Source organism: Podarcis muralis, chromosome 10, assembly GCF_964188315.1.
Source record: "Podarcis muralis chromosome 10, rPodMur119.hap1.1, whole genome shotgun sequence".
NCBI classification, from domain to species: Eukaryota; Metazoa; Chordata; class Lepidosauria; order Squamata; family Lacertidae; genus Podarcis; species Podarcis muralis.
The window spans coordinates 5,883,288-5,909,631 of NC_135664.1; the positions used below are offsets into that span (position 1 = coordinate 5,883,288).

The window sequence follows — 26,344 nt, forward strand, 5'->3', positions numbered from 1 at the left end:
TAAAATAATAGTAGTTATTATTATTAGTAGTAGTAGTAGTAACTCATGCCTTGAGTTCCTTCTAAGCTGCTTCTTACCCTACATTTTGGACAGTGCTGGGGCCACTGTCGCCTCCCAGCCTTCATTGCAGTGTCTCTGTTTTTCCTGTAGAGAACAAAGAAACCTCTTTCCTGTCTGTCTCTTGCAATCTCTAATATCCAACTTTTCTGTAATGCTTTTAAAATACATTACTGAAAAAGGACCCTAGAGGAGGGCACTTTATGAAAGGATTTTGGGGCACCTGTAAATTCAATTAAAGGAAGCTCTGTCTTTTACAGATGGTTGCTATTAGCTTCTCTGAATCACTTGCATTATACTTTCTTTTGAAATGGCAATTTGCAGATTGAATTTCTACCAAACATCACTTCTCTTCTTTTCATCTTTAACTGAGGAGTCACAAGCAGTTAAAGCCTCCTCTGTTGCTCTTAAATATTGAAAATCGCACAATTGCCCCAAAACTATGTAGAGCACATTTTTAGTGTTCATCTGCAATGTAAAAAGATGTATTCATTTCATTCCTATATACAAACACTGTTACAAATACATGCCCACATACATGTACACACGTGACAATAATCTTCAATGCTTGATTTAACTCAATGAATTCACTTCGCACCTCTTACTATTAAGGTTCTTTACCCTGTGAATATTATATATTAACATCTTGAAAAGCCTTTTTTGGCAAAGATAATGGAATAAAGATGTTTTATGGGTTAGGAACAGAGCTAAGAATGAGCTCCTTTGTAGATGGGTTTAATCTTCGGTCAGGAGTACTCTTGAAAGTAGATTCATTGTAGGTGGAATTGGGAGTTTGCCAACAGCACAAAGATGACTCAATTAACACTTTGATTGCTAGCCTGAAAGTCATGGTGTTTGATCTAAAAACCATGAATGGAAAGCAAATCACTACTAGCATTCCACACTAACAGAGCTGTTCAGTTTGTGAAGGTCCTTTATGTATGTATTACAGAAGTTCTCGTCTTTCAGTTCCACTGTTTTCATGTATTTCAGTGCAAGGTATAAAACGGTCTTTCACATGTCCTCCACATTTCAAAGGGCACTATTGGATCAAACCTATGCTATATGATCATGAAAATGCCAGCAGATCACTTCTGGCACTGACTTGCATTGTTATCCTATGAGGATACCAGCCTTGCTGCCTGAAGTGGAGCAAAGCTAAGCCATGCCAGTCTGCACCAGTTGCACATTGGTGCAATATAGGATCAGAGAATTGTATGGCTGGAAGGGACCCTGAGGGCCATCGAGTGCAACCCACTGCCATGCAGGATTCTCACTTAAAGCATCCATGGCAGATGACAAGATTCTTAGCAAACAAATAAGCATAGGAAGTGACTGCTCCTAAAGAAGCCTGCTTTAGACCTTTTGGATTGGAACTGCTATTGGACAGCTGCCAAGGCTGCCTTTGGAGGGAAGTGGTGGAGACTAGGGCTGGGTGATATGTGGTTTTCAACATCATGATGTATCACCAGCTAAACATCGCAATATACTAATATATCATGATGTCTGAAATAAGGATGGCTGGCTTCATGGTTTTTCCTGCATTGTGTTTTCTGCCAGTGCCTGCTCTTGTGATTTGCTGCCCCCTGCATGAGGCAAGCGAGAGCTGAGCTGGCAGAGTTAATAGGGGCTGCAGGAACCAAGAGAAGCATTGGCTGGCTCACGGTTTTCCCCACATTGTGATTTTTGCAGAGCACACACACGAACACACACATCATGATTCACAATATATTGCCAGGTCAAAAATTATGAAACCGATATCACAATATGGACTTCAGACTGGTTTAGTCTTTAGTGTGGCAGCACCAACACTTTCGAACACCCAGCCTATTGACTTCAGGCAGGCATCTTCACTGTATTCCTTTTGGTGCCTGCTGAAGAAATTCTTATTTAGACAAGGCTACTCAAAGGTTGTGGACACGGGTGGCGCTCTGTGTTAAAGCACAGAGCCTAGGCTTGCCAATCAGAAGGTCGGTGATTCGAATCCCCGCGACGGGGTGAGCTCCCGTTGCTCAGTCCCTGCTCCTGCCAACCTAGCAGTTTGAAAGCACATCAAAGTGCAAGTAGATCAATAGGTACTGCTCTGGCGGGAAGGTAAATGGTGTTTCCGTGCGCTGCTCTGGTTTCGCCAGAAGTGGCTTAGCCATTCTGGCCACATGACCTAGAAAAACTGTCTGCGTACAAACGCCAGCTCCCTCGGCCTGTAAAGCAAGATGAGCGCCGCAATCCCAGAGTCGTTCACGACTGGACTTAACAGTCAGGGGTCCTTTACCTTTACCTTACTCAAAGGTTGTAGGAGTTTGAATTTGTTTTAGCCTATTTTATTGCAGTTTTAACCTTCTGTATGTTTTTAATTATGGTTGCAAAATGTTTAATGGAAATTTTATTGTTTTAATTTTTTTGGTAACTGCATTGAGGTTTTATCTCTAATCAAGTGGCATATAAATCTTAAGAGAGAAAGAAATGTCATACCAAATTAGGACCATTGGTCCAGCTAGCTGAGGACTGTGCATGCTGCGTAGGGTTTCAGGCATGAGTTTTCCCCAGCCCTTTGTGGAGATGCCAAGCATGGGACCTCTTGCATACCAAGTATGTGATCTGCTCCTGAGCTACAGTCCTTTTGAAAATCTTTCAGATGCTGGCATCTGAATGCAGGCTATTGATTTTTGCTTCTCTGAGTATTTTATTATGCCCCTAAGAATAACTGGGTCTATGGAAGTCAAGCTGAAAATAAGAAGTATATGTATATGTCATTACACAATACGGTCCCAGCATATTGCTCTCTAAGACCCAGTTCCTACATGCAATGACTATCAACACACTTGCTTTCATTGTTTGGGGGGCTGCCTGGGACAGGATGTCATGGGGACATTTATTTGAACTGTGATGGTGTATCTGTATCCATTACATGCACATCATGTAATACAACACCAGTGTAGCCCCCTCCCTTTTTCATTGTAACTCTCGGCTAGGGAAGGATTTCTAAACTTTTATGGTGTTGTGTTTTACTCTCTTACTCAGAGCAAGTATCATAAACCCTTGGAGCTTCCTGCCTTGTAATACATGTAAAGCCAGTTTCCTTGAAAATAATGTTCACTGTTTGTGCCATCTGGGAGTTTAGAAGAACAAGACAAATGCAGAATACCTCTGTTTTATGTTCTTCTGACAGAGATGAGTAGAAGTTCTCAAACAGTTTTATTGCTTATGGCAATATTATCCCTATATAAAGTAGCAAAGCAAGCAAAAAAAGCTCATTAAATATTGTTGAGGTTTGCTATGGCAAGGTGTATTCAAGGTCATACTAAGGTTGCATCTGATGTATATTAAAGATTAGCAATCTAATTCTGCAGGAGCCCTCTGGCTATATTAAGGCATGATCAGCCTTGCATACATCTGTCAGTAACAAGCTGTTTCAACTGCAGAACATGCATTCACTCCAGATACGTGTCCAGCAAAACCAAAGAGCATCATATACTGAGGAGATTTCCTTGCAGTCCTTCTTGCTGTAAATTGAACAATAAAGATGTATCTTTTACTAAGGCTTTTCTTCACTTTAATAGTTTATTTTTCTGGGCTTGGAAATGGCACCGAAGGCCTCTCCATATGACCAGTCAAAAAGCATGCTCCAACCTTATTTTAGGCTTCTGAACAATGTGCTCTTTTTGCTTAAGGGAATTGGACTGAAGTGCCAATGACACCCATGACATGTCAATCAGGATAGGCAGTTCTGGTGCTGGGCTGTTGCCTGGAGGTAGTAATGGGCTAGATGTGAGCCACTAAATTGAAACTGAATCCAGACAACATAGAGATATTGTGTGTTGCAGGCTCTCAAGTCTGAGAAATGCATAGATGATGGGTTCTAGATGGTGTTGCACTCCCCTGGGGGGGACGGACCACTACATAGCTTGATCTTATCCCTTGATCCAGTCCAGTATTGCCACTTGACACCTAGGTCATTCTTTAGATCAAGTGATCTAGTGATGGCTGGTTCACCAGCTTTGGGCCTTTCTGGATAGGGATAGTATGGCTACTACGGTCCATGCTCTTGCAACCACCAGATTGGACTAGTACTGTGTCTCAATGTAGGGCTACCCTTGAAGACTGTTTGGAGGATTCAATTAATACAGAACACAAAGTGCTAATGGGCACGATTGACCAGGCTCATATTAAACCAGTCCTTAAATATCTGCACTGGTTGACAATATGCTTCCAAATCAATTCAATTTGTTGGAGCTGTGCTACTGGAGCTGCCCCCCTTCCTAAGCAGTCACAACACAGAAATAACGAGGGCTGTGTATTTTATCCCACGCATTGACCGTGAGTTACAGATTCAAAGGGGGGGGGTGTCTCTGCATATCTCACTGTAGCATTTTATGAACCCAGCAGTGCCCCTACACAATTGCAGGAGCAGTGATGCTACCATCTGTCTGAATCAGTTTTGATGGGGAAATGTGTGGCCTGTGCACAAACAAAAATATGTGTATTATGCAAGGAACAGCTTATGCATAAACTCCTTGGGAAGCTCTACCATATTTTTCCTGGTTTTCTATCCTTTGACATCTCTCTGCCGCATAGAGCCATGCCTGCTAAGAAAGTAACCCCCCCCCAAAAAAAAATACGCACCTCATTTTCTAATAATCACTAACAATATTCACATGAGAGACACAGCAAATGTTCAGAGGTAGCGAATACATTTGCATAAGTAAATGAGTGTGCAAGAACCAAAGTCTTCACTTCCAGCAGACATTATCAAAGTGCTCTAAGTACTGACAAAGATAGTAAGACACAGACTATATCCTGGACAAAGACCACAGAGTAAATTGTACCTGTTGCACCGAATGCAGGGCAGTTTGCTGAATTCATTTGTCCAGCAACGCTACTCATATTTTCAAAACCAATACAGATGGTTGTATTTCAGTAAAACTAGGCTCTGTGCTTTCCCCCGTGGTCTGTGGATGAAAGCCACTTTTCAGACATTGGAAGGTCACAGTCAAAGCAATTATTTTAACATGGTGGATAGCATGACACTAGAGAGGGCATAAGCAGTATGTCACATGTATTGAGGCTTTGACTTGTGATTCCCTGATTCCCTACTAGGTTACGAGTATGTACCTGGACTCACAAGTACACAGCCGTCACTCGTGTATGTCTATAGACACACTGCTGAGAGGTTTAGACTCTTTTGCTGGAGGTGCAATGTGTGCTTCTCTATGAGTATGCATTTTACAAGAAGCTCTCACTTGGAGGAATAAAGAAGCTTGGTTTAATATACAATATCTAAGTTACAGGGTCTATCAATGCAGCTTCAGACAGAAAAATTCTGCAATACATACTCACCTTGATCTAAAGAATGACAGAGTGTCTTAACTGTTTCCAAAGCAGTATACTTGTCCTTAAAGCAAAGCAGAAGGGGCTGATTTGGGGGGGGGGGGTGCTGGGTAAATTCTGTCCTGTTGGAGCTAGAAGAGCTAACTGGCTACTAGCAGAGCCAATTGCCTATCTGGGTTTTTGCAATAATATTCTTCCTAATAGGGCAGAGAGAAGCTTTCAAATGAACAAGTCCTGCCCCTTTCTCACCACTGCTCATTCTAGTGAGAAAATGACTGAAAACTGGTCATCCTGCTTGCTTCTCAGAGTGAAAGATGGTGATAAAAGGTAAAGGTATCCCTGACCATTAGGTCCAGTCATGACCGACTCTGGGGTTGTGCGCTCATCTCATCTCACTCTATAGGCCGAGGGAGCCGGTGTTTGTCCACAGACAGCTTGTCATGTGGCCAGCATGACAAAGCCGCTTCTGGCGAACCAGAGCAGCACACGGAAACACCATTTACCTTCCCGCTGGAGCGGTACCTATTTATCTATTTATCTACTTGCACTTTGATGTGCTTTCGAACTGCTAGGTTGGCAGGAACTGGGACCAAGCAATGGGAGCTCACCCCATCGCGGGGATTCAAACCGCCGACCTTCTGATCGGCAAGTCCTAGGCTCTGTGGTTTAACCCACAGCGCCACCCGCGTCCCGAAAGATGGTGATAGTGAGCCTTTGACTGAACCTGGCAATCTCTTTGTTTGCTCTCTGTCTGCAAAGTACCTTTGTGGATGGCTCCCATTGAGGAGTTGAGTATCCTGTCTTCTTCTTTGCCAATCACTCCTAGCTGAGTAAGATTGTCTTACATAAACACAGTTTTAACAGTGAGTCCATAAGTGACTGTGGAGGCCAGTTCTGGGTCCACATGTTCTTCCACAGTGGGGACATAGGTTTCTGGGTGGGAGTTGATCACGGTGAGGGTTTGCCAAGCGTGCCTTCCTCTTAGCATGTTTCTCCTTTCTGTCCTGAGTTTGGTTGTCTTCAAAACCCATGACACTTTTGGTAAAGGCTGTTCTCCAGTTGGAACTCTCGGAGGCCAGTGTTTCCCAGTTGTCAGTGTTTATCCTACATTTTTAAAGATTTGCCTTGAGAGAGTCTTTGAACCTCTTTTGTTTACAACTGGCATTATGCTTTCCATTTTTAAGTTTGGAATAGAGTAGTTGCTTTGGAAGACAATAATCAGGCATCCACACATGACCAGTCCAATGAAGTTGATTGAGATGAGGCTGGTATCAAGCAATGTTCAAGATGAAAACTCTCATGTCATATTAAGTCTTGTCAGTCTTGTTACTTATGCCATGATCTACAGAGATAAATCATAAGTTTAGATTCACACTCTTCTGTTCACAGCTGTGGCTACTCACCAAGGGAGCTAATCAGAGGAAGAAACTGCTGGTTTGCCAAGGTAGTTTGACACCCAGCCCTGTCCACATTTGGATGTGTTTCTCATTCAAGCTGAAATATTAATACTATAGGACAAAATCCCAGTGATCCAGTGGTCTTCTTTGGAGTGAGTCCAGGATGGTCTATCTAGCAATGCGCACCAGTCTTGATCCCCTTCTTTTCAGCATTCACTTATGTTTAAGTGTGATTTTTAATGCAACTGCTGCACCAATTTCTAATTACAGTGGTACCTCAGGTTACATGCGCTTCAGGTTACAGAGTCCGCTAACCCAAAAATAGTACCTCGGGTTAAGAACTTTGCTTCAGGATGAGAACAGAAATCGTGCTCCGGCGGCGCAGCAGCAGCAGGAGGCCCCCATTAGCTAAAGTGGTGCTTCAGGTTAAGAACAGTTTCAGGTTAAGAACAGACCTCCGGTACGAATTAAGTACTTAACCCGAGGTACCACTATATTAAATTTTCAAGTACCTTGTGCTTAAACTAACTATATCTATTTTGTTGGAAAAATCATACCGATTGCAACAATAGCCATTTACGCAGTTTGCCTCAAGCATTCTAAGTACTCCACATCTATCATATCATTAATCCTCAGAACAGCCCTATTGCTGATGGGGAGCTGATGGGGAGAGAAAAAGTGGCTTGCCTTAAGGCCACCAAGAGACTTAACATCTAAATTTCTTGTTGGCTCCCCGTCAGACTCTTTGTGGTTGCACCCTTTACCTGCTTTCAGAAGCCCTATGCACAGTTTCTTCTTCTTGCATAAACAAGAAGAATGTCTGGAGGTTGGTTGTAAACCCTCTTTTCCTCCACCCTTTTAGTTGATCGTGTGCTGGCTGGGAATTGGCATATTTCCTGTCTGAAGGATTGCATCCTCCACTCCCACATTCTAAATGCCTTAGAAACAACTAAGAAACAAAAGGCGTATAAATTATACAGCTCTCCCATGTGGATGGCTTTCAGCTTCCCATCTGCCACACAGAGAGCCCAGAGATTGTCATGGTGTCAGCAAATTGAGCATATAATTCAAACTAGTTGGGAGTACATCCCAAACAAGCAAATTCCAAGTGTCAGGGGGGAAAGGAAGTATTTGAAGACAAAGTAACCCCTCAGGCTTGGAAAACGGCAGTACTCCGCCTGACCTCCTAGCAACTGTTGTGGTGGGGGGGGGGTGTCCTGAGGAATAAGGTCATCAGCTCCAGATATCTTGGCCCCAAATGATTTGAGCCTAAACAGTCGCTGGATGCTATGTTATGACACTGGGGAGCTTAGAGCAATGGCAACATGTTCAACATACCAATATAGCTCTTGCACGCCATGTCGGCCTAGAATTCTTTATTTAGGAAAGTGGGCGGGGAAGTATTGCTTCCGGTAGAAGATCAGAAAATATATACTTTGAAATGTACAGGGCTATGCCAATTTAAGTACATCAAAGTTAGTTTAAACAGTTTCGCTTGTTTATTGAAATCATTTTTACTTTGCCGCTTATATGAGATCAATAGCATACAAGACAGTCCCTGCCCTTAGGTGTACAATCTAACAAAAACAATAGAAAAGGGAGAAAGGAAGGCGGGGTGACAACTCAAGCACCAGTTCCTGATGGGGAACTTATGGCCTGCGGGGTCTTTTTTATTTTACCACGTCTTTCCCCCTCTTCTTCAAGTTCTGCACTGGCTAGAAGGAGGAGGAAGAAGGAGGAAACAGCTGATCGCAAAGTTCCATTCTAGATTGGCATGGGCATAGCTGGGGGGGCAGTATTTGCCCCCTAAATCAGTACAAATCAATACAAATCTGCGGTTCTGCCTCCCTAACAAAAGCCTGCCCTCTCCCGACAAAACCCCTGACTATGACCATGTAGATTGGGAGGTAGGGAGGCTTTAGCCCTTTGATCCCCATTGTGGGCCCAGTGTAGATCAGACCTCTCACATCTGCAGCTTCCATTTCCAGAAATGATCCCTTGAAACAAATGAATCCAAATACACGCAAAGATTGTCAAAAGCTATCAAGGTCCCAGATGTAGGGATGGGAGAGAAATTTAATGACGACCTACCTATTTTGTGCTTCCCAATAAAATGCACGTATGCTTTGAAATGGGCACTTCTGTATGTTATGTGCAAAAGTTTTGCCAAGAGTGTGAGCACTTTGTGCTCAATTGTGTTTGTCTACTAAGGGCATTGTGTGAGGTTTTTGACCCCACCTGCTGCTGGAGTTACCACCCAGTTAATGCAGCACTCAGGCTGAAATGCAGTTGGTCTCTCAGCAGCAAGTGTGCTGCTTGCCCCTGCAATTGAGGGGGCCGAGGCAGCATGGTGTGTAAATGCTGCGCGCGCACACATGCTGTGCAATGTGCTGACGTCATGCGCACATGCCACGGGGCATGCTGATGTCACTCATGGACACTGCGTGATGTGCTGACACATCATGTGCACACTGCGCGGCTTGTGCTTATGGCAGGAGCATGCCACGGGGCATGTAAGAGAGAGGGAAGCACATTGTGTGGCGTGTGTGCACGATTGCCACGGAATTTTGAGGGCGCTAGGCTCCCTCCTTGAAAATTTTTGGGGCCCTCAGTCCCCTGCCCCCCAACATGGCGACCCTGATCAGCAGGGTAGACAGACTGTGCTGCATGTATATAGAGGTGCGCTCGCACCTGCTAGGCTCTCCTTGCATATTTGTAAATAAAATAAATATAACACCAATGGGTATGTCTCGAGGGTGTGCTCTTCCAAAGGCAAATAAATCCTTAGTGTGTTATCCCTGAAACTAACCAGTTGGAGAAATTGGGACAGTATACCAGTAACTCTTTCTTAAAGTGCATGGGTAATAATGGCCCTTTGTAATTCACTTGTGTTTTTATTGTGTTGTAGCTTACCTGGAACCACACTTCCCTTTAATTGCTCTGAGCAGCTACAGCAACATCAGGGTTATGAAGTGCTTTCACAAAAGATGCAAATTACATGTTGAGAGACAGAGAGTGAGCGAGACAGAGAGACTTGATTTTGAATAGCAATTGCTTTTCAGCATCAAATGTGGCAGCATTATAAATAGTACGGTGTCACTTAGTGCAGAATAATAAAGACAGACTGTTGCATTATTTGTCAGAATTGGCACACTCATGGTACCATCAGATTTTTCAGCCAGCGAAGTTGAGGAATTGGCCTTATCATGGCACAGCTAGTAGACAATCCCAAGTAGTCCAAAAGTGCTTGTTGATATAATGACAGCAAATGGTTTCACTGCTCAGTTAAGGGAGGAAATAGTCGCGCCCCCAAAGCCATCTAAGTAGACTAATAGTGTGATCCGAGGAAAGGGAGATTCTGGTGACAAAGGTTCCATTAAACTGAATGGGGGGTGAGCTGGGACTGGCAGAACATGACAAAGCTTAGTTTTTAAATTTACGAACCCGTCACAGCTGCAAGTCAATTGGGGATATGGAAAGCATTTTGTTATACGTCATGTCCTCATGCTGTCTTCCTCGAAAATGCTTTTTGAGCATGCATGTGATACCATGGTATCCCATAAACCATTGTGGGAGTCACATTCAGGGATGAGTCTTGGTTCTTTCCCATTTGAAATGGAACTAGGGGAGATTAGGCCCCCAGTGAGGCTAACTTAAGCTAAGAATAGAGAAAATGGGAGAAGAGCAGGAAGAGGAAAGACAGGATGGGGGAGATGTCTCATGTACCCACAACACTGACAGCTGGTGAAGCTGCCAAATGGAATGATTCAGTGCTTTTTTTCTAGAAAAATATGTGCTGGTACTCACCATGAAGTTGCTGCAGTAATTGCCACTCTTTCTAACAACAACGAAAGAGGTGCTGGTACTGTACTCACTGTCAAGCCAGTCTCCAAAAGTATAGGGTGAAGCAAAGTGATGTAACAGGGAGGGATGTCATTAACTCTGACCAATAAAGCAGTACAAAAGCTCCAACTTCATCTTATATGAGTTCATGAGAGTAGAACCAGTGGAGGGCAGGAGTTTTGACGTACCTCTCCTCCGGCCGGGGGCCATGTCCACTGTCAGTAAAATGCACATCTATATGTGAAGCTCTGCAGCAAATAAATATTGTTGTTAGCAACCTGTACTTTTTACGAAACGATACAACAAACCAAACCTAAGATAAATCTTTCAGACGTCAGATGCCCATTAATGTGTATAATAGCAGTTTGTGTTTTCTTTCCTTCAAATTAGGCACTACAAGGCCTCATAAGGAGGGGGAAGTCCCTGGTGTGGATTATATTTTCATCACTGTTGAAGATTTTATGGAACTAGAGAAAAGTGGTGCTCTTTTAGAAAGCGGGACATATGAAGGTAAGCTGCGTTCTTTAATTGCAAAATCTGCTTTATGTTTTCATTATGTTTTCCTCCATTTTCTGGAATTACATTAGGACATCCCATTAGATTGTATCATAGCACCCATTATCTTAAATTTATGAGCAGCCAGATGGTAGTTGTGAAAGTATTTTTTTCCTTATGAAATATCTAAATGCAAATGGGCTCAATTTAATTGGAATTCATGTCAGTTAAGGGGAAGGGAGAATAAAAAGTGAAAGCTAAAGCACTCAGCACTCAGCGAAGTTAAGGCATTAAACAAGTTTTTTATTTAATTAACGAAATAAGGTATAATAGAACACATACAAAAAAGACAATGTCCTTGGGGAATAATTCATAAATTGTATAAAACAAATATTAATAAATTAAAGCATTAAACCTGAGTCAAAAGGATTCCACAAGGTCAGAGAATCAAGGGAGTTAACAAGTGTACCTTTATATTTGTATCTGAACTTTTGAGTGATGTTCACGATGGAGGCTGGTGCCATCTGCACTAAAGAGGGGGGCATGTGTTCAGTTGTGGATCATTCCTGTCTTCTGAACACAGCAACAGAGTCAGGCCAGGGTCCATTTGGTTGTCTACCCTTCCTTTGAGATTCTTGAACATCATCATTCTTCATAATTGTTTGTGATTATCATTACACCAAAAACCCGAGCCTAATTTGCAAATGCTTCAAGCCAAGCACTGCTCATTGCAGTGCAGAGAGGGTGAATGAAAATGCTAGATTGAGGTGGGTAGTTCTACACACACACACACACACACACACACACTGCTGCATGGTACCCATACATTATTGACGATCTTGCAGATAATTGTGTAAACTGAAAGCTGACTCAGCAATTTTAAAATTGATGTCATGCAGATTCTTGTAAAACTTTTTTTTTTTTAAGTAATAAAAATCCTAGCACCTTAACTACATGGCAAGTAGATAGGGAATTTCCGCAATGGGATTTAAAACTATCTGCTTGAGAAGTGACAAGCTGGCAGCTTAATGATACCTCTAGGGTTACTGTTGATTCACCTCATGTCAAACTTGTTCAAGATAATAATAAAAAAAATATGTGTGAAATGGAAGTATGTTGCATAATACTGGAAGAGGAATGGAATGGAAATGTGCAAAAAAACCCACAACATGACAGAAACTTGTAAACAGCATGTTTCTTATAGTACATAAATGCGGTACCACATTATATCATGTCTTTGGTCTTTTTTGACTGCTTATCCCTAGATATTATAGGTTTGCAAGCTGTGCATTAAAAACACGTACATTCTGTAGAAGTCTAATATATTGGGTGGTTTCATCTGTCTGTGAAGGAACAGTGTAGGGCTCAGATTTATAATTTAAAATCATGTTGTTTTTGCTGTCTAGGAACTTATTTTTCCCCACCAGCAGCTGGGACTGGAACTAATAGTCCCAGCCTCTCCATCAGGAAAATGACATTGGATGCACCATTCCCACCAAGGAGATGGTTCGAGACAGCACCATTTACCCGCTGGAGATGCTGCAACTAGTCGTTTCAGTCCTGGTCTCTGACAAAATAAATACATATATAAGACATTCTACTGCAGAGGTGGAGAACTGTTTTTAGCTTGATGACTGGATCTGGAAAGGGCCCACAATTCATGAGCCATTTTCGACACAGGGTAGGCCCAGCCACCTGCCATCATATCAGAAGTGATTGGCGCCGATAGCAAGCCACACTTTATCTGTGGGCAAGTGCAATGTGGATTCAAACCATGCCAGCAAACAGACATTTTTCCTTGGCAGACTGGCAAAGCTGTCTACAGAGCTGGTCTGCAGCAGAAAAAAATGCCCCTTTGAAGGCATAGAGTCCAAACTGCATCTGCAAATGGACAGTTTCAAAAGGGGCTTGCAGTTTTCAGCTCCAATCTGCTCTTGGATGCTTTCAGCAAGACCAAGGAACAATCAGGAGCACACTTTAAGTTCCCAATGGTTCATTTTCAGATACACCTATGCCTGTCCCGCATATGACATCAGGTGTGGGGCAGATGGGTGTAGTTTGGGGAAAATGACCTCACAGACCAAATTCAGACCCCTGCCAGCCAAATTGGGCCTGTGGACTGGAGGTTTGCCACCACTGTTCTGCTGGGAGCATCTGCAGCTGCTACCTTTCCCTTTCCCTTACGCCAAAATGAGTTCCTTCTCATTGGAGAAGGGTGAGGTACTGGTGGTCACAGCAAGTAGGACTGTGTTTACCCAGTCACGGGGCTGTCATACGTCCAGATTTTCCAGGATTTCAAAGGCAGAATTGACATCCGGGGAGGTTTTTCGAAAGGTGGCGCTTTTTCCTGGATCTTAGGCAAGTCAATTGAAAAACCATGTTATTTTGGTGGTCTTCCTAAATTTTGGGGTCTTCCCAACAACTTTTGGGGTGTCCTAGTTTTTACTTCTTGAAAAATGGCCACCCTACATAAAAGAACCTTGCTTACCCCAGTCTTCCTCATAAACATTCAGATATAGGGCTCTCTTATGTAAGAACCTTCCCTTCATGGTTTGTAATATTCCTAGTGATGGCTGCAAAGTGAGAGACTAAAGTGCCATCACTTTTATACCAAAACTGGTTGCAGTATTTAATTGTCAAATATATCAAGTATATTTATTGACAAATACATCCAGAGGCTTAAAGGAACATATTACTAACATTATTTCTGTCTTGCTGACCTACCATTTAATTGTAGGATGTGGTATCTTCCAAGGAATGTTCTTGAAGGCACATTTCAAACTAAGAAAGTTTGGACCTGAATAGCACTTGATTGCAAAACCACCTTGGAACCGTATATGGCCTAAATGCCAAGAAACACATTGCAGTGTGTTGTATAATCTTACTTAGACAAATGCTTCTGTGCTCCAACGCATGATCCTTGGGAGGGGATAATTTGCAAATGAAATGAGAGGCTTTCCCCAGCAAAGATTCTAGGCATGTTTCCCAGCAAAGGTCATTCTTACCTCCTAGGCATGGAGTTTAAGGGGAGCAAAATTTCCTCTTCCCTCCTTGAGGAAGCTTAGCTATCAGATTAATATTACACTCCTTTTCAGTGTAGAGTGTAGCTTTAACTTGAGCTATCGGAGGAAGAACAAACTGTTGATATAACAAATAAATAAATAAACCTGCTGTTTTCCGGGGGGGGGGGGGGAGGGGAGAGAATTTGGATTTGACATCAAGGCATGTCAAACCCTTTGTGGAAAATGGTCAGTGTCAGGAGACTTTCATTATTGCCACTGGCAAGTAGACACCTGACTCAGCTTACTGAAGTCATTGAAAAGTTCCTTCTCCATTTACCTCCATCTTCCTCCTTTCACTTTTCTGACAGCCACAGATCGGGGGGGGCGGGGGGGAGGCGGGCAAGGACTTTTTTTTTGCCTATAGAAATCTGTCAAAAAGATGTCATCTGATCTGATTCATCTGCCAGTTGATCCCACTGTTTCCTCTCCTTTCTGTTGAGGCAGTCTTCAAACCCAGCTAATGTTTAAGTGTGTGTGGTACAGACTTCATTTCTTACTTAGGAAACAAAGCTCTGTTTCCAAATTCAGCAATATTGGTCTTCACAGAAGCTGGGAGAAATGAGCAGCATCCCACTATAGCATCCATGTCAGTATCTTGTTAAATAACTTGAGATGATATTGACTGGGACCTATATATGTTCTTCAGCCATAGGGGAATGTTAACATTAACCTGTTTCTTGCCAAGTATGTTATAGAGCAGGCATGTCCAACAGGTAGATTGTGATCTACAGGTCGATCACTGGACGTCTGTGGTAGATCACTGGTAGATCATTGGCTCCCCCAAAGAAGCTGAACAACTAAAAAAAGCTCAAAATTTTACCTCCTCCCTGAAAAAACTCAACAACTTTGACCTGAACCCAAAAAAGGGGGTAGATCACTGCCAGTTTTTAACTCTGTGAGTACATCACAGTTTCTTGGGAGTTGGTCACCCCTGTTAAAAAGGTAAAGGTACCCCTGCCCGTACGGGCCAGTCTTGACAGACTCTAGGGTTGTGCGCCCATCTCACTCAAGAGGCCAGGGGCCAGCGCTGTCCGGAGACACTTCCGGGTCACGTGGCCAGCGTGACATCGCTGCTCTGGCGAGCCAGAGCTGCACACGGAAACGCCGTTTACCTTCCCGCTGGTAAGCGGTCCCTATTTATCTACTTGCACCCGGGGGTGCTTTCGAACTGCTAGGTTGGCAGGCGCTGGGACCAAGCAACGGGAGCACACCCCACCGCGGGGATTTGAACCGCCGACCTTTCGATCGGCAAGCCCTAGGCGCTGAGGCTTTTACCTACAGCGCCACCCGCGTCCGGCCACCCCTGTTACAGAGTATTAAATATGCAGTATCTTCCATAGCAGATCTTTGACTGGCTTCTCAAAGCCTTCCTCTTTCAAGGAGGAAGGCCACCGCCACTGTTTCCCACCCAACGCACACCCATAATTCAGACACACGTGGTTTTCTTCCTCAGTGGCACAGGGTTTTCAGGGACTGAACTGGCAATCTTCTGCATGCAAGCCAGATGTTCTACCCCTGAGCTGCATCACTTCCCCAAGTTGAAGCAGGGACCACTGAAGTGCTTTGTTCAAGGTGCCCTTGCAATTCAGATGTCAAACAAACAAATAAATGTTACAGACATATCGATGAAGTGAAAATAATGTTGCGAGGCATACCATAATTTCAGGGTGGGATGATGCAGGTCAAGCTTGTAGTCACAGGGTATGATTTTACACAGAAAGCAGGTCCTTTTAAGTTTCTCTCTCAAATTAACTTTACCTATTTGTTTACCCAGACCTATTTGTCTGCACTCTAGCAGGTTTCTCACCCAGGGGACACCTAGAATCATAGAATCATAGAGTTGGAAGAGACCACAAGGGCCATCGAGTCCAACCCCCTGCCAAGCAGGAAACACCATCAGAGCACTCCTGACATATGGTTGTCAAGCCTCTGCTTAAAGACCTCCAAAGAAGGAGACTCCACCACACTCCTTGGCAGCAAATTCCACTGCCGAACAGCTCTTACTGTCAGGAAGTTCTTCCTAATGTTTAGGTGGAATCTTCTTTCTTGTAGTTTGGATCCATTGCTCCGTGTCCGCTTCTCTGGAGCAGCAGAAAACAACCTTTCTCCCTCCTCTATATGACATCCTTTTATATATTTGAACATGGCTATCATATCACCCCATAACCTCCTCTTCTCCAGGCTAAACATGCCCAGCTCCCTTAGCCGTTCCTCATAAGGCATCGTTTCCAGGCCTTCCAGGCCTCATAAGGCATCGTTTCCAGACCTCTCTTAGGTCTGCAGTTTTCTGATTTCTGCTGCCGAAAAGTTACAAATGTTTCCTTTTTTAAAAAAGACCACATGGAAAAAAAAACTTACTTTAGATGTGCTGAGCACAAAATCCCCTGAACCTAATTGCCCATATATATATATATTTTAAAAATTCCTATTAGCATAAATGGAGGATCAAATCACTATGCCATCTCCAAGGCCTATGTAGGTTTTTTTTGCCCTTTTGAAATGTGTGTCAGGATCCTTCAGGCTTCGGATCCTGCCAGTCCAAGGCCTCCCCTACTGGCTGGCACTACATCTAGACCTGAGGGGCTTTCCACAGGTGTGCTAGAGGTATCAGTGCCCCCTCACCAGCTGAGCTCTTCTTTACCAGTACCACTTCTGCCACATCCATGGCTCCTCAGGGTTCCGTCTTAAACCTGTACTTAACCTTATTCAAGAAAAATGATTGAGAACTTGAAGTAGTTAACAGGAGTTGGATCCTTCCCATTATAATTTTCTGTATCTCCAGCACTTACAGCAGTCATAGCAGCAACACTATGTAATCAGTTATTTGTTCAGTATGCAGTCATGTGCTGTACTGAAAAATGAAATTAACTTTTAATTATCCTTTCCTCTGTTTTCCCCCTCTCTCAAGAGATAACTTTGTCAATCTTGTTTGTATTATCAAACTGTGAAGGTGACTTTCACCAGTATCTTGCATGCATTTCTAAACTTCTACAGTTTAGAGATGATTTGACAGATGGTTCTCAAACCTGCCTGAGGTGAATTTTACCTACTGTATAAATATTGATTGCCTTAATAATTGGCATTCTGTATCTCAGCATCTTAACAAGATATTTTTCTCTAACAAGCTTTGTGGCATGGGAAAATCTTGATTCAATTAGAGCAGTATTGACATATTGCCTAAAAGAGAAATGTAATGTCATCACTCCTGTGAGTGAATTGCTACTCAAACATGTGCAGGGGCTGCTGGACTGAAGTTCTTTCTGCCGGAGGTCCCCTGGAATATATGAAAGCTTCACAAGAGTACCATGGCTATTTTTGCACGGCTCCAGTTCATTTTTGTGGCACTTAAGCAGGGGAAGTTATTGAAATCAATTGTATTCATTTTCACTAGAACACATCAGTATGTGCTTCAAGAAGAAATCCCCTGACATTGATCCTGGGTTTAATTATAAATGGTGTAATTGGATTATAAATTGAGATAAAACAATGTGCAGTATGTATTCCATTTATGGATACAGCTATTTTCTGTGGTGTTTGGCTGGAAGAGGAAAAAAGGTCTGACTTTAGTTACTTGTTTTTAATTGGATCAGGGTATTATTGCATTAGTTTGTAAAACTGATGATCAGAGAGGCAGAGCCAAGTGTAATGACACCTTTTATTGGATCAACTAGTCATCTAAAGTATTGCATATAAGCTTTCAATGGCACATTCTTCATTAGGCAGTGGTGTGCAGAACAAAAATAGAATGTAGAAGCTGATTTCACATATTATTATTTTTATGCAACTGTGCCCTAGGGAGTGTGTCTCACTATTCCTAGAATTCACCATCCAGAGAGGTATGCATGCCAGTTCTATACACAAATGGATTTTTCTTTTTTTAAAAAATATATTGTTTATCCCCTTCTTCTCCTTAAATAACATCAGCAGCAGCAACAACAACATCTAAACACTGATCTGAATTTTGAATTGGTAGGGTTCAGGGCGGGAGCTGCAGTATAGAAAACAAAACAGCATCCTCCTGGGTTATGAGCGCTAGTGGATCTTTTCGAGCCCATTGAGTCTGCCAAATGAATGATTTCCTTAGATTTCACAGATCACAGGGGAGCCCAGCGTGGCATCAGCAACTAGTTTCCCCCTCAGAAATACACTTTAAAAAGTGAGTGAAGGATGACGGGTGAGTGCTTTACATACCTGAAGGAGCATATGCTGGCAAGTTTTATTCCTTTGACAAATTCTTCTTCAGATCTCTTTCACACCTTGGCTGGCAGCTGCAGACCAGCTGATCTCACTCAGGGGATCAGATCTTGCCAATGGGGCCGCACTTGTCGACCCTCTAAAGAATGGCACATAACACACAGAGATAAAAGTGTAATTTAATCCAAAATCCAGTTGTAATGTGGAAGGCATCTGCTCAGACGAAATATGCTTTAGGAGTTATGAAGGATAGCATGTGAACTTTCTTGGGAAGGAGGAGGTCACAGCTCTAGGCAGTCGAATGCAAAATACAAGGCAACTTGAGAGGGTTCTCTTCAGGTGAAATTTCTGTAGGAATTTCAAGGTGTATTTATAGCACTGAATTGCTGTAGGTCAGTTCTGAACCGCCCAACACACCTATCTTCTGCAGACTACTATCGACTACTAAAACTATATTTCAGTGACTAGGAAGAGCAGTGCTTTATGCACACCCAAATGATAAATATGAAACGAGATTTGTCTAGGCCATGAAATTTGTACACATTGTTGTAATAAAAAAGTCTGGGCTGAATAATACATTTAGTCCAGGTCTTGGAGGCTTACTGATATTTAGTCTTGGGAACTGTTCTGGTTATTGAATTTATGATTGGGTATTTTAATTTGTATTTATTGTAAGGTGTCTTACAGGTTTTAATTGGATTTTCTTTTAAGTTATGAACCACATTGGGATTGCTATGAAAAGGTGGTATTATTTAAAAGTGGGTTTTTTTAAGTAAAGTAAATAAATAAACTCATCTAATACACGTCAATGAGTGTTAGTCAGAGCTTAACTCTTAAAAATGTTATTTTCTTACATTAGATATCTTTGTAAGAAAAATAACTATTGTATCAGCAGTGAGATGGGTTTGGGCAATTTCTAAGTGAAGAAAAAGAGATAAAATGGGGGAAAACACAAACACACTCACTCCAGTAAATATTTTTTTGATTGGATGTTTAGGTTTTACACTTCTCCTTTCACAGTTACAATTTACAACTGCCTTGGAAGTTCTCCACTTTTGCAAGACTTGATAATTGGGCTCAGAGAGGTCAGTGAGACACAGTTCTCCCTGGTTACATACAATATTTTTTTACCCCGGCTCAGTTTTATACCAATGTCAGTGTGATGTAGTGGTTAAGAGCGGTAGTCTCGTAATCTGGGGAACCGGGTTCGCATCTCCGCTCTTCCACATGCATCTGCTGGGTGACCTTGGGCTAGTCACACTTCTCTGAAGTCCCTCAGCCCCACTCACCTCACAGAGGGTTTGTTGTGGAGGAGGAAGGGAAAGGAGAATGTGAGCCGCTTTGAGACTCCTTAAAGGGAGTGAAAGGTGGGATATCAAATCCAAACTCTTCTTCTTCAATGTCAAACATAATTCTGCTGAAAATTTTGAAGGCAGCATTATGACACATCTTATATTATGTTCCTGTAGTTGGTGCTTGAATGTCTTAGTTTGCCAGCACCCAGGGAAAGATGGAAATATAGGAGTTCTTAACATTTTCAGTTTTTTACAGGGGTTTTCAAGGGTTTCCAGGGAGTTTGCAGGCTTTTTCAATGTTGTTCCCAATATATGTGATTTCACTTAAACTTGTGGAGCCTCAGAACATAATCCCTATGGTGTGCTCTGGTCCAGGGGGTCACGAAGAGTTGGACACGACTAAACGACTGAACAACAACAACAAACTGGGGAGTTGCCCTTATTGTGTTCAATCTCTGTTCCGTGCATCTACTTTGATATTTTTGCATATGGAACTGGACCTTTACTATGTATAATGTTTCGAAACTGTGTTAGATGCTGTTTGATTTCTATTTGCTGTACGTTGCTTTGAGGTTCTTTTGAACAAAAAGCCATTAAGGAATTATGTCGAATGTGTTTCACCGAGTGACAGTTTTATTCAGTCAGAGGACGATGGTCAGCAACTATACGTCCTCATCCTTTCATTTAGGTTTGAAGATATATATCTTACCGTGAGCTGAAAATTGATCCAGCTATATGATAGCGCAACAATCAGATCACAGCTTCACAAAACTGCTAGCTGTAATGATCATTGCATTTGCTGCTAATTTTTTTATTTTGTGAGCCAGCCCAGAAGAAGAGTCAAGTACAGGAGGAGGGGATTACAGATTAGATCAAATTCTTTTTAAAAAGATTTATTAGAGCAGGAAGAACAAGCCCTAGAAGGACAATTTACTGTAACACTTCATGTCTTATAGTACTACCATATATACATAATGTGCTATATTTAGCATTTTTTTCCGACCCTCCAAGTATCCCTATTTTCCAGGGACATCCCTGATTTAGAGAAGCCACACTGGTTTCTGATTTGATCCTGGAATGTCCCACTTTTCCTTAGGACATCCCTATTTTCATTTAATAAATGTTAATAATCCAACCCCCAAGCAGTCTGAAGGCAATCCTGTATAGGGAAGGGTTAAAAAAAAGTGTCATGTTTTATTCTGTTTTTGTATACGGTGGAAGCTACCCAGACTGACTGGGGCAACCCAGTAAGATGTGTCAGGTATAAATAGTAAAATTATCATTATGGAATGCAACAGACCTATTTTCATCGGAGAAATGATGGGAGGGTATGTTTTTTGTTTCAATTCATCGTATTAAGATAGAGTATTAATTAGGCCATTTTTAAAAGTAGAAATGTGTATATTACATCGCACACAACAAATTGTGCAGATGTATTCTTCAGTTAAGCATACTGGCACTTAATCTGTTATTATTCATTTGCTGTTTGCCAGAAATGTGGAGCTCATTTGGCATTTGTTAGAATTGGCCCAAACCACACATCTTTTTTCCTTTACACACATGGCTAACCATACACAGAGGTTCATATAGTTTGGCTTCGTGATGGAAGTCATTCTTGCAAGGATAATGTGTGAAGCAGACCATAGTCAGTTTCACAGTTCTCTAAAACTGTGAGCATGTAACTTTTCTAAAGGTCTTAACCTTGTCTTAATTTAAAATGGGGTCGGTTTGTCGAGAAGGTGCCTTTCTGAGGCCTTTTCGGAAGGTTTCCTGCAGACTTGAGAACTCACTGGCTCCTTGTCTGCACGCATCTTCCTCAAGGAGCGCTGTCAATTCTGGCGGTAGCAATTTTATCAGTGATATGGGGCAGAAAACGACTCCCAGCCTGAAAAAGATTAAAGGAGAATATCCTATGGGAATCATTCATATTTCAGAACGTTTCTTCAGAGTCTTATCTTACATATACAGAATCTTTGTTAGCAATATTTACTTTAAAAGGAAGGGTGTTTGTAAATAATCTTTTAAAATATTGTGTTTACTGGCATGATAGCTTATAACTGTTCGAGATGTTGCTTTTGAAGTGTGGCACTCTGATTAGATAAGGGAGATCAGCAAAAGAAACTACATTTCCTAGTCCTAGACAGTGAATTTCACAAAAAACTATTTTATTATTCACAAACATCCTCACTGATGTCTGTCCCCCGCCCGGTTTCATTATTAAGTTGTACAACAGTCCCCAACCCAATTTCCACTAGTTGCTTTCTACAACTTCCTATCAGTTGGCATTGCTTATTTAGACTTTAACAATAGTACTAGAAGTGCAGAGCATCAAACAATAATTTCCTGCCATTTGTTGCTTCATTTTTAGGTAGGTTGACTCTAACATTGTGTTTCTGTTTTGCAAATGTAATCACCTGCTGCTCACCTGAAAGTGAATATAGGGATAAAGGAAGCCTCTTTATACTGGTTCAGTAATATCCATGCTAGGTGGCACTTGCTGTCCAGGGTTTCCGATAGAAGTATATCCTATTCCCACCTGAAGATTCGAGGGTGTGAACATAAGACCTTCTGTGCACAAGAGACAGGCTCTATCACTGAGCTACAGCCCAAGTGACCAAGCAGATGGATCCATGCAATCCTGCAGCCTGTGAGGCTTTGTGAATGTACCCTAATCCCCGCTTTTTTGACTGAGACAATACTTGTGCCTTTAGAATAGTGACTGGTTAAAGATTTTATGGAGTATGTACAGCAAGACTAGATGGTGTTCCTTGTGCAAAGTATTGGGCGCACTCAGATAAAAAAGAGAGAGTTTTATTCATTGGCTGCATTTCATCCTCACACCAGGGGAAGCATGGCTTCTGCAGAAAAAGGAAATAATCTGTGATCAGCATATTTATAGCCTTGCCAGATTCCTGCTGAGGCCTATGAAGTTTCTGGATCTACAGCCCAAGGAGACAATCTCCCTGCAGATTGAACTACAAGACTCTGAAAAGCCAAGCTATGGGCTCAGAAGAAATCACAGTTGTTCTATGACTATAAATTTAGGCAGGGCCACTTGTAATAAGCACCATTCGTCTTTGTGGCAGAGCATGTAAACATAAATGCATAAAAATAGCTTGCTTTATGGCTTGATGCCTGTGATCCTAGAATAATTCCTCACTATACAGATGTTCAGGAAGATGCCTAGATACCATTGGCATTTCCTTCTCCTAGCCGTGGGCAGAATTGTTCCCTAGTCTGAGACAGCTGCTGCCAGAACATTTCTTCTGTTTATGTGCCATATGAACCCTTTATGATATGACATAAACATACCCTACTCACATGATTGGGTGACCAACTCACCTAGGTTTTCCAGAGCCTACCTGAGTAGGTTACATGATATGCTAATATAGGTCAGCTACTTAACTTGCCTTCATTGCAGTGTGAAGACACCCTTGAATATCAGAAACTGAAGACCTCGATATTATTGTAAATTTCACTCAAGCTCCTAGATAGCAATCTATTCCCTTAAGATCTGAAATATCAAGGCAGAGGTGGGGCACTTCCAGCCAGGGTTCAAGTTGGCCAGCATAACCATTTCCTCCAATCTTTAGAATCATAGAATTGTAAGGTAAAAGGTCAAGTGACTTCTGTTTCAGTGTATCTGAAGAAGTGTGCATGCACATGAAAGCTCACACCAATAACTAGCTTAGTTGGTCTCTAAGGTGCTACTGAAAGGATTTTATTTTATTTTATTTTATTATTTTTTTGTTTTGTTTTGACTACGGCAGACCAACACGGCTACCTACCTGCAAAAAAAAGGTGAAGTACCTCTGGACCGTTAAGTCCAGTCAAAGGCGACTAGGGGGTGTGGTGCTCATCTTTCTTTTCAGGCCAAGGGAGCTGGCGTTTGTCCGCTTTCTGGGTCTTCTGGCAGAAGAGGACACTGTTATGAGTACCAAAGCACCGTTTACCTTCCTGCTGCAGCAGGAATTGTACAACGTCCTTCTGTCCATTAGCTGATGTCATTGGTGGTAGCACATTCCTGTAGGGAACATGTTGATGAAGCAGACCCCCATTCCCTTGGCTTAGCTTTGGCAGGTGAGCAGAACCACCCAGCTATCAGTCACCTGATGTCTTCATGATGTCACCTGTCTGACTGGTGGGTGGCTCCACACACCTGCCAAAGTTGGCTTGTGAGGGTGAGAGTAGATAAAAATATTGCTGGTTAGGCCATTACCTGCATTAATGATATGGTTTGGTCGCCACTGAAACCTGTTTAATAAACTTCATTAAATGGAAACCTGATTAGCCTTCATTACAGTTAAAAATGAAGATGTAAGGCTTAACCATTGTCAAGACAGGGTGAGGTATTGATGACAGAGGGAGAGGGGATTGGGGAATGGAGTGCAGGATCCCAGAGTCAACTTTTGATTCCAAACCTAATGATCTAGTATAGTGCAACATTGGTCTACATTTCAGAAGATGTGGAAATTAATCACTTCACCTCTATATTGCTCAATCTTCTCATTCTTTTCTCATTTTCACATCCTTTCTGGAAATGAAAATGTAATAATTCTAATCATTTGGAAAAAAATATTCTGGGTCCTGAACTTTCTTTTATTTGTATAAAAAATATCTCATGAGACACCCCTTACCAAACACTTAAAAGATTAAACTAGGAAAATAAAGACAGATAAATACTGTTCAGAGTGTTTATTATTTTAAAGTGTTTGATGCATGAACATTTTGATAGACTTAACCTCCCCATTCCTTTTTATTCAAGTGCTTGAGCCTGGATTGCACCAATCTTTTATATAATTGATTTCTTTGTTTTTTTCTGTTTGGAAGTGTTGGTACTTGTAAAGGGATCTATGAGTCTCGGCAACGAAATGGGTAGACACCATTTTCAAGGAGCTGGCATCAGGAGTGAGCACTCCCACTTCAGCTATCTCTGTTCCTCACTGCCAGCTGGACGTAAAACAGATTTGACCAGCCAAGTACATTACTTGTTGGTGTTACCTCTTGGAGCATGTTTATGTGTAGGGCTCAGCTGAAAGGGCCCCATCCTGTTATCATTGGACTTCTAATCAGAAACAAAAAGGACTCTTGTTTCAGCCATTTTTCCAGCAATTTCTTCTCATCTTTTTGTGAAATAGCTGAAATTGTATTATGTCCATTGATTAGCTGGATCGCACATGTGACCTGCACAGGAAGCATTGCCCTCGCTTTAAATTGGCTTCACCCAATCCTTATTGGCTGGCATCTGTCTGTCTTGGGAGACAATGGAAAAGTGTGCCTTCAGGGGCAAAGTTGCATTCCAGATCCTGTGTTCAGAAAACATGGTTTTAGGTTGGTTTACATAAAAATGCAAAGTGAACAAATTTCTTCCTTATCCCTCGTAGGCAGTATGTGATCTCGGATTGGCTGAGGAGTGATGAAACAAAGAATAACAACAGCTGCCAATGCAGCAGGGGGTTGGAGGAAATGGCTGTGAACAGTAGCAAGCAGCCATGAAAGATATATGTTGAAAGGGTTTTTCATAGAGTTCTCCCCACTCATCCCATCTGAAAATTCTACTTTTAAGCCAGGAAGCAAACTTGAGAAGCATTCAGTTCAGATGTGTGGTCTGAAACATAGGGTGCAACTGCTTCCATAAACAGCAAGTAAATCCAGATTTGCTGAAGCTATAAAATTGTTCACTGCTTCCCTGTCCTATGGAACATAAGCAGCCTCCATTTTCTGCATTGCAATGAATGTTAAAGGAATTCTGCAGAGGCCTCTACACTGAGATTTGTTGGCATCTAGGGACGCAGGTGGCGCTGTGGGTTAAACCACAGAGCCTAGGACTTGCCGATCAGAAGGTCAGCGGTTCGAATCCCCGCGACGGGGTGAGCTCCTGTTGCTCAGTCCCTGCTCCTGCCAACCTAGCAGTTCGAAAGCATGTCAAAGTGCAAGTAGATAAATAGGTACCGCTCTGGTGGGAAGGTAAACGGCGTTTCCGTGCGCTGCTCTGGTTCGCCAGAAGCGGCTTAGTCATGCTGGCCACATGACCTGGAAGCTGTTCGCCAGCTCCCTCAGCCAATAAAGCAAGATGAGCACCGCAACCCCAGAGTCAGTCACGACTGGACCTAATGGTCAGGGGTCCCTTTACCTTTATCTATCTTTAGAGACAATGGAGTGTGCTTCCAGGGGTGAAATCAAGCTGCTGTGTTAGTGACCAAAGTTACCATGGCGGGGCACAAGCCTGGGTAACTGGCTATGGAGGTCTTGGGCTTGGGCTGCCCAGACAATAAGAGCCCCTTCTTGGCCTCACTGATATGGTCCAAATGAAAGCAGAGCAATGCGTTTGGCGCCAGCTTGGCTGCAGGAGTTGCTGGAAGGAGGCGTACAAGGTGCCATCCAGAGTTTTTCGTCTACTAGATGGGCTACTTTCCAAGGTTGATGAGCCCTATCTGCCCCTTATAAACTGGGAAGTACTCGTATAATGGCAGCAATCTGCAGATGAATCTACAGCTCCTAAATACTTATAAATGATTGTGATATTCCCCTTTTCCTATAGTATTGACTTTCAGCCAAACGGTAAACAAATTATTCACTGTAATGTCTGCCCAACTAGTATTTTCATCTTCCATGTAATTAAGCATTCTTCTTCTCAGAACTATATGCTTACATGGCTTTGAAATATAAGCCA

At 42.3% G+C, this 26,344-nt stretch overlaps 1 protein-coding gene across 24 annotated transcripts in view; it reads left to right on the forward strand.

Moving 5' to 3' along the window:
• Nucleotides 1-26,344, forward strand: part of MAGI2 (membrane associated guanylate kinase, WW and PDZ domain containing 2) — a 597,762-nt gene that overhangs the window by 322,819 nt on the left and 248,599 nt on the right. For 23 of the 24 annotated variants that reach the window (XM_077935758.1, XM_077935755.1, XM_077935756.1 and 20 more), the window contains one exon: nucleotides 11,016-11,135. The exons of the other annotated variant lie outside the window; for it this stretch is intronic. In XM_077935758.1, the coding sequence (XP_077791884.1) occupies nucleotides 11,016-11,135 (120 nt within the window). The remainder of the gene's footprint in view (nucleotides 1-11,015; nucleotides 11,136-26,344) is intronic. 24 annotated transcript variants of the gene reach the window in all.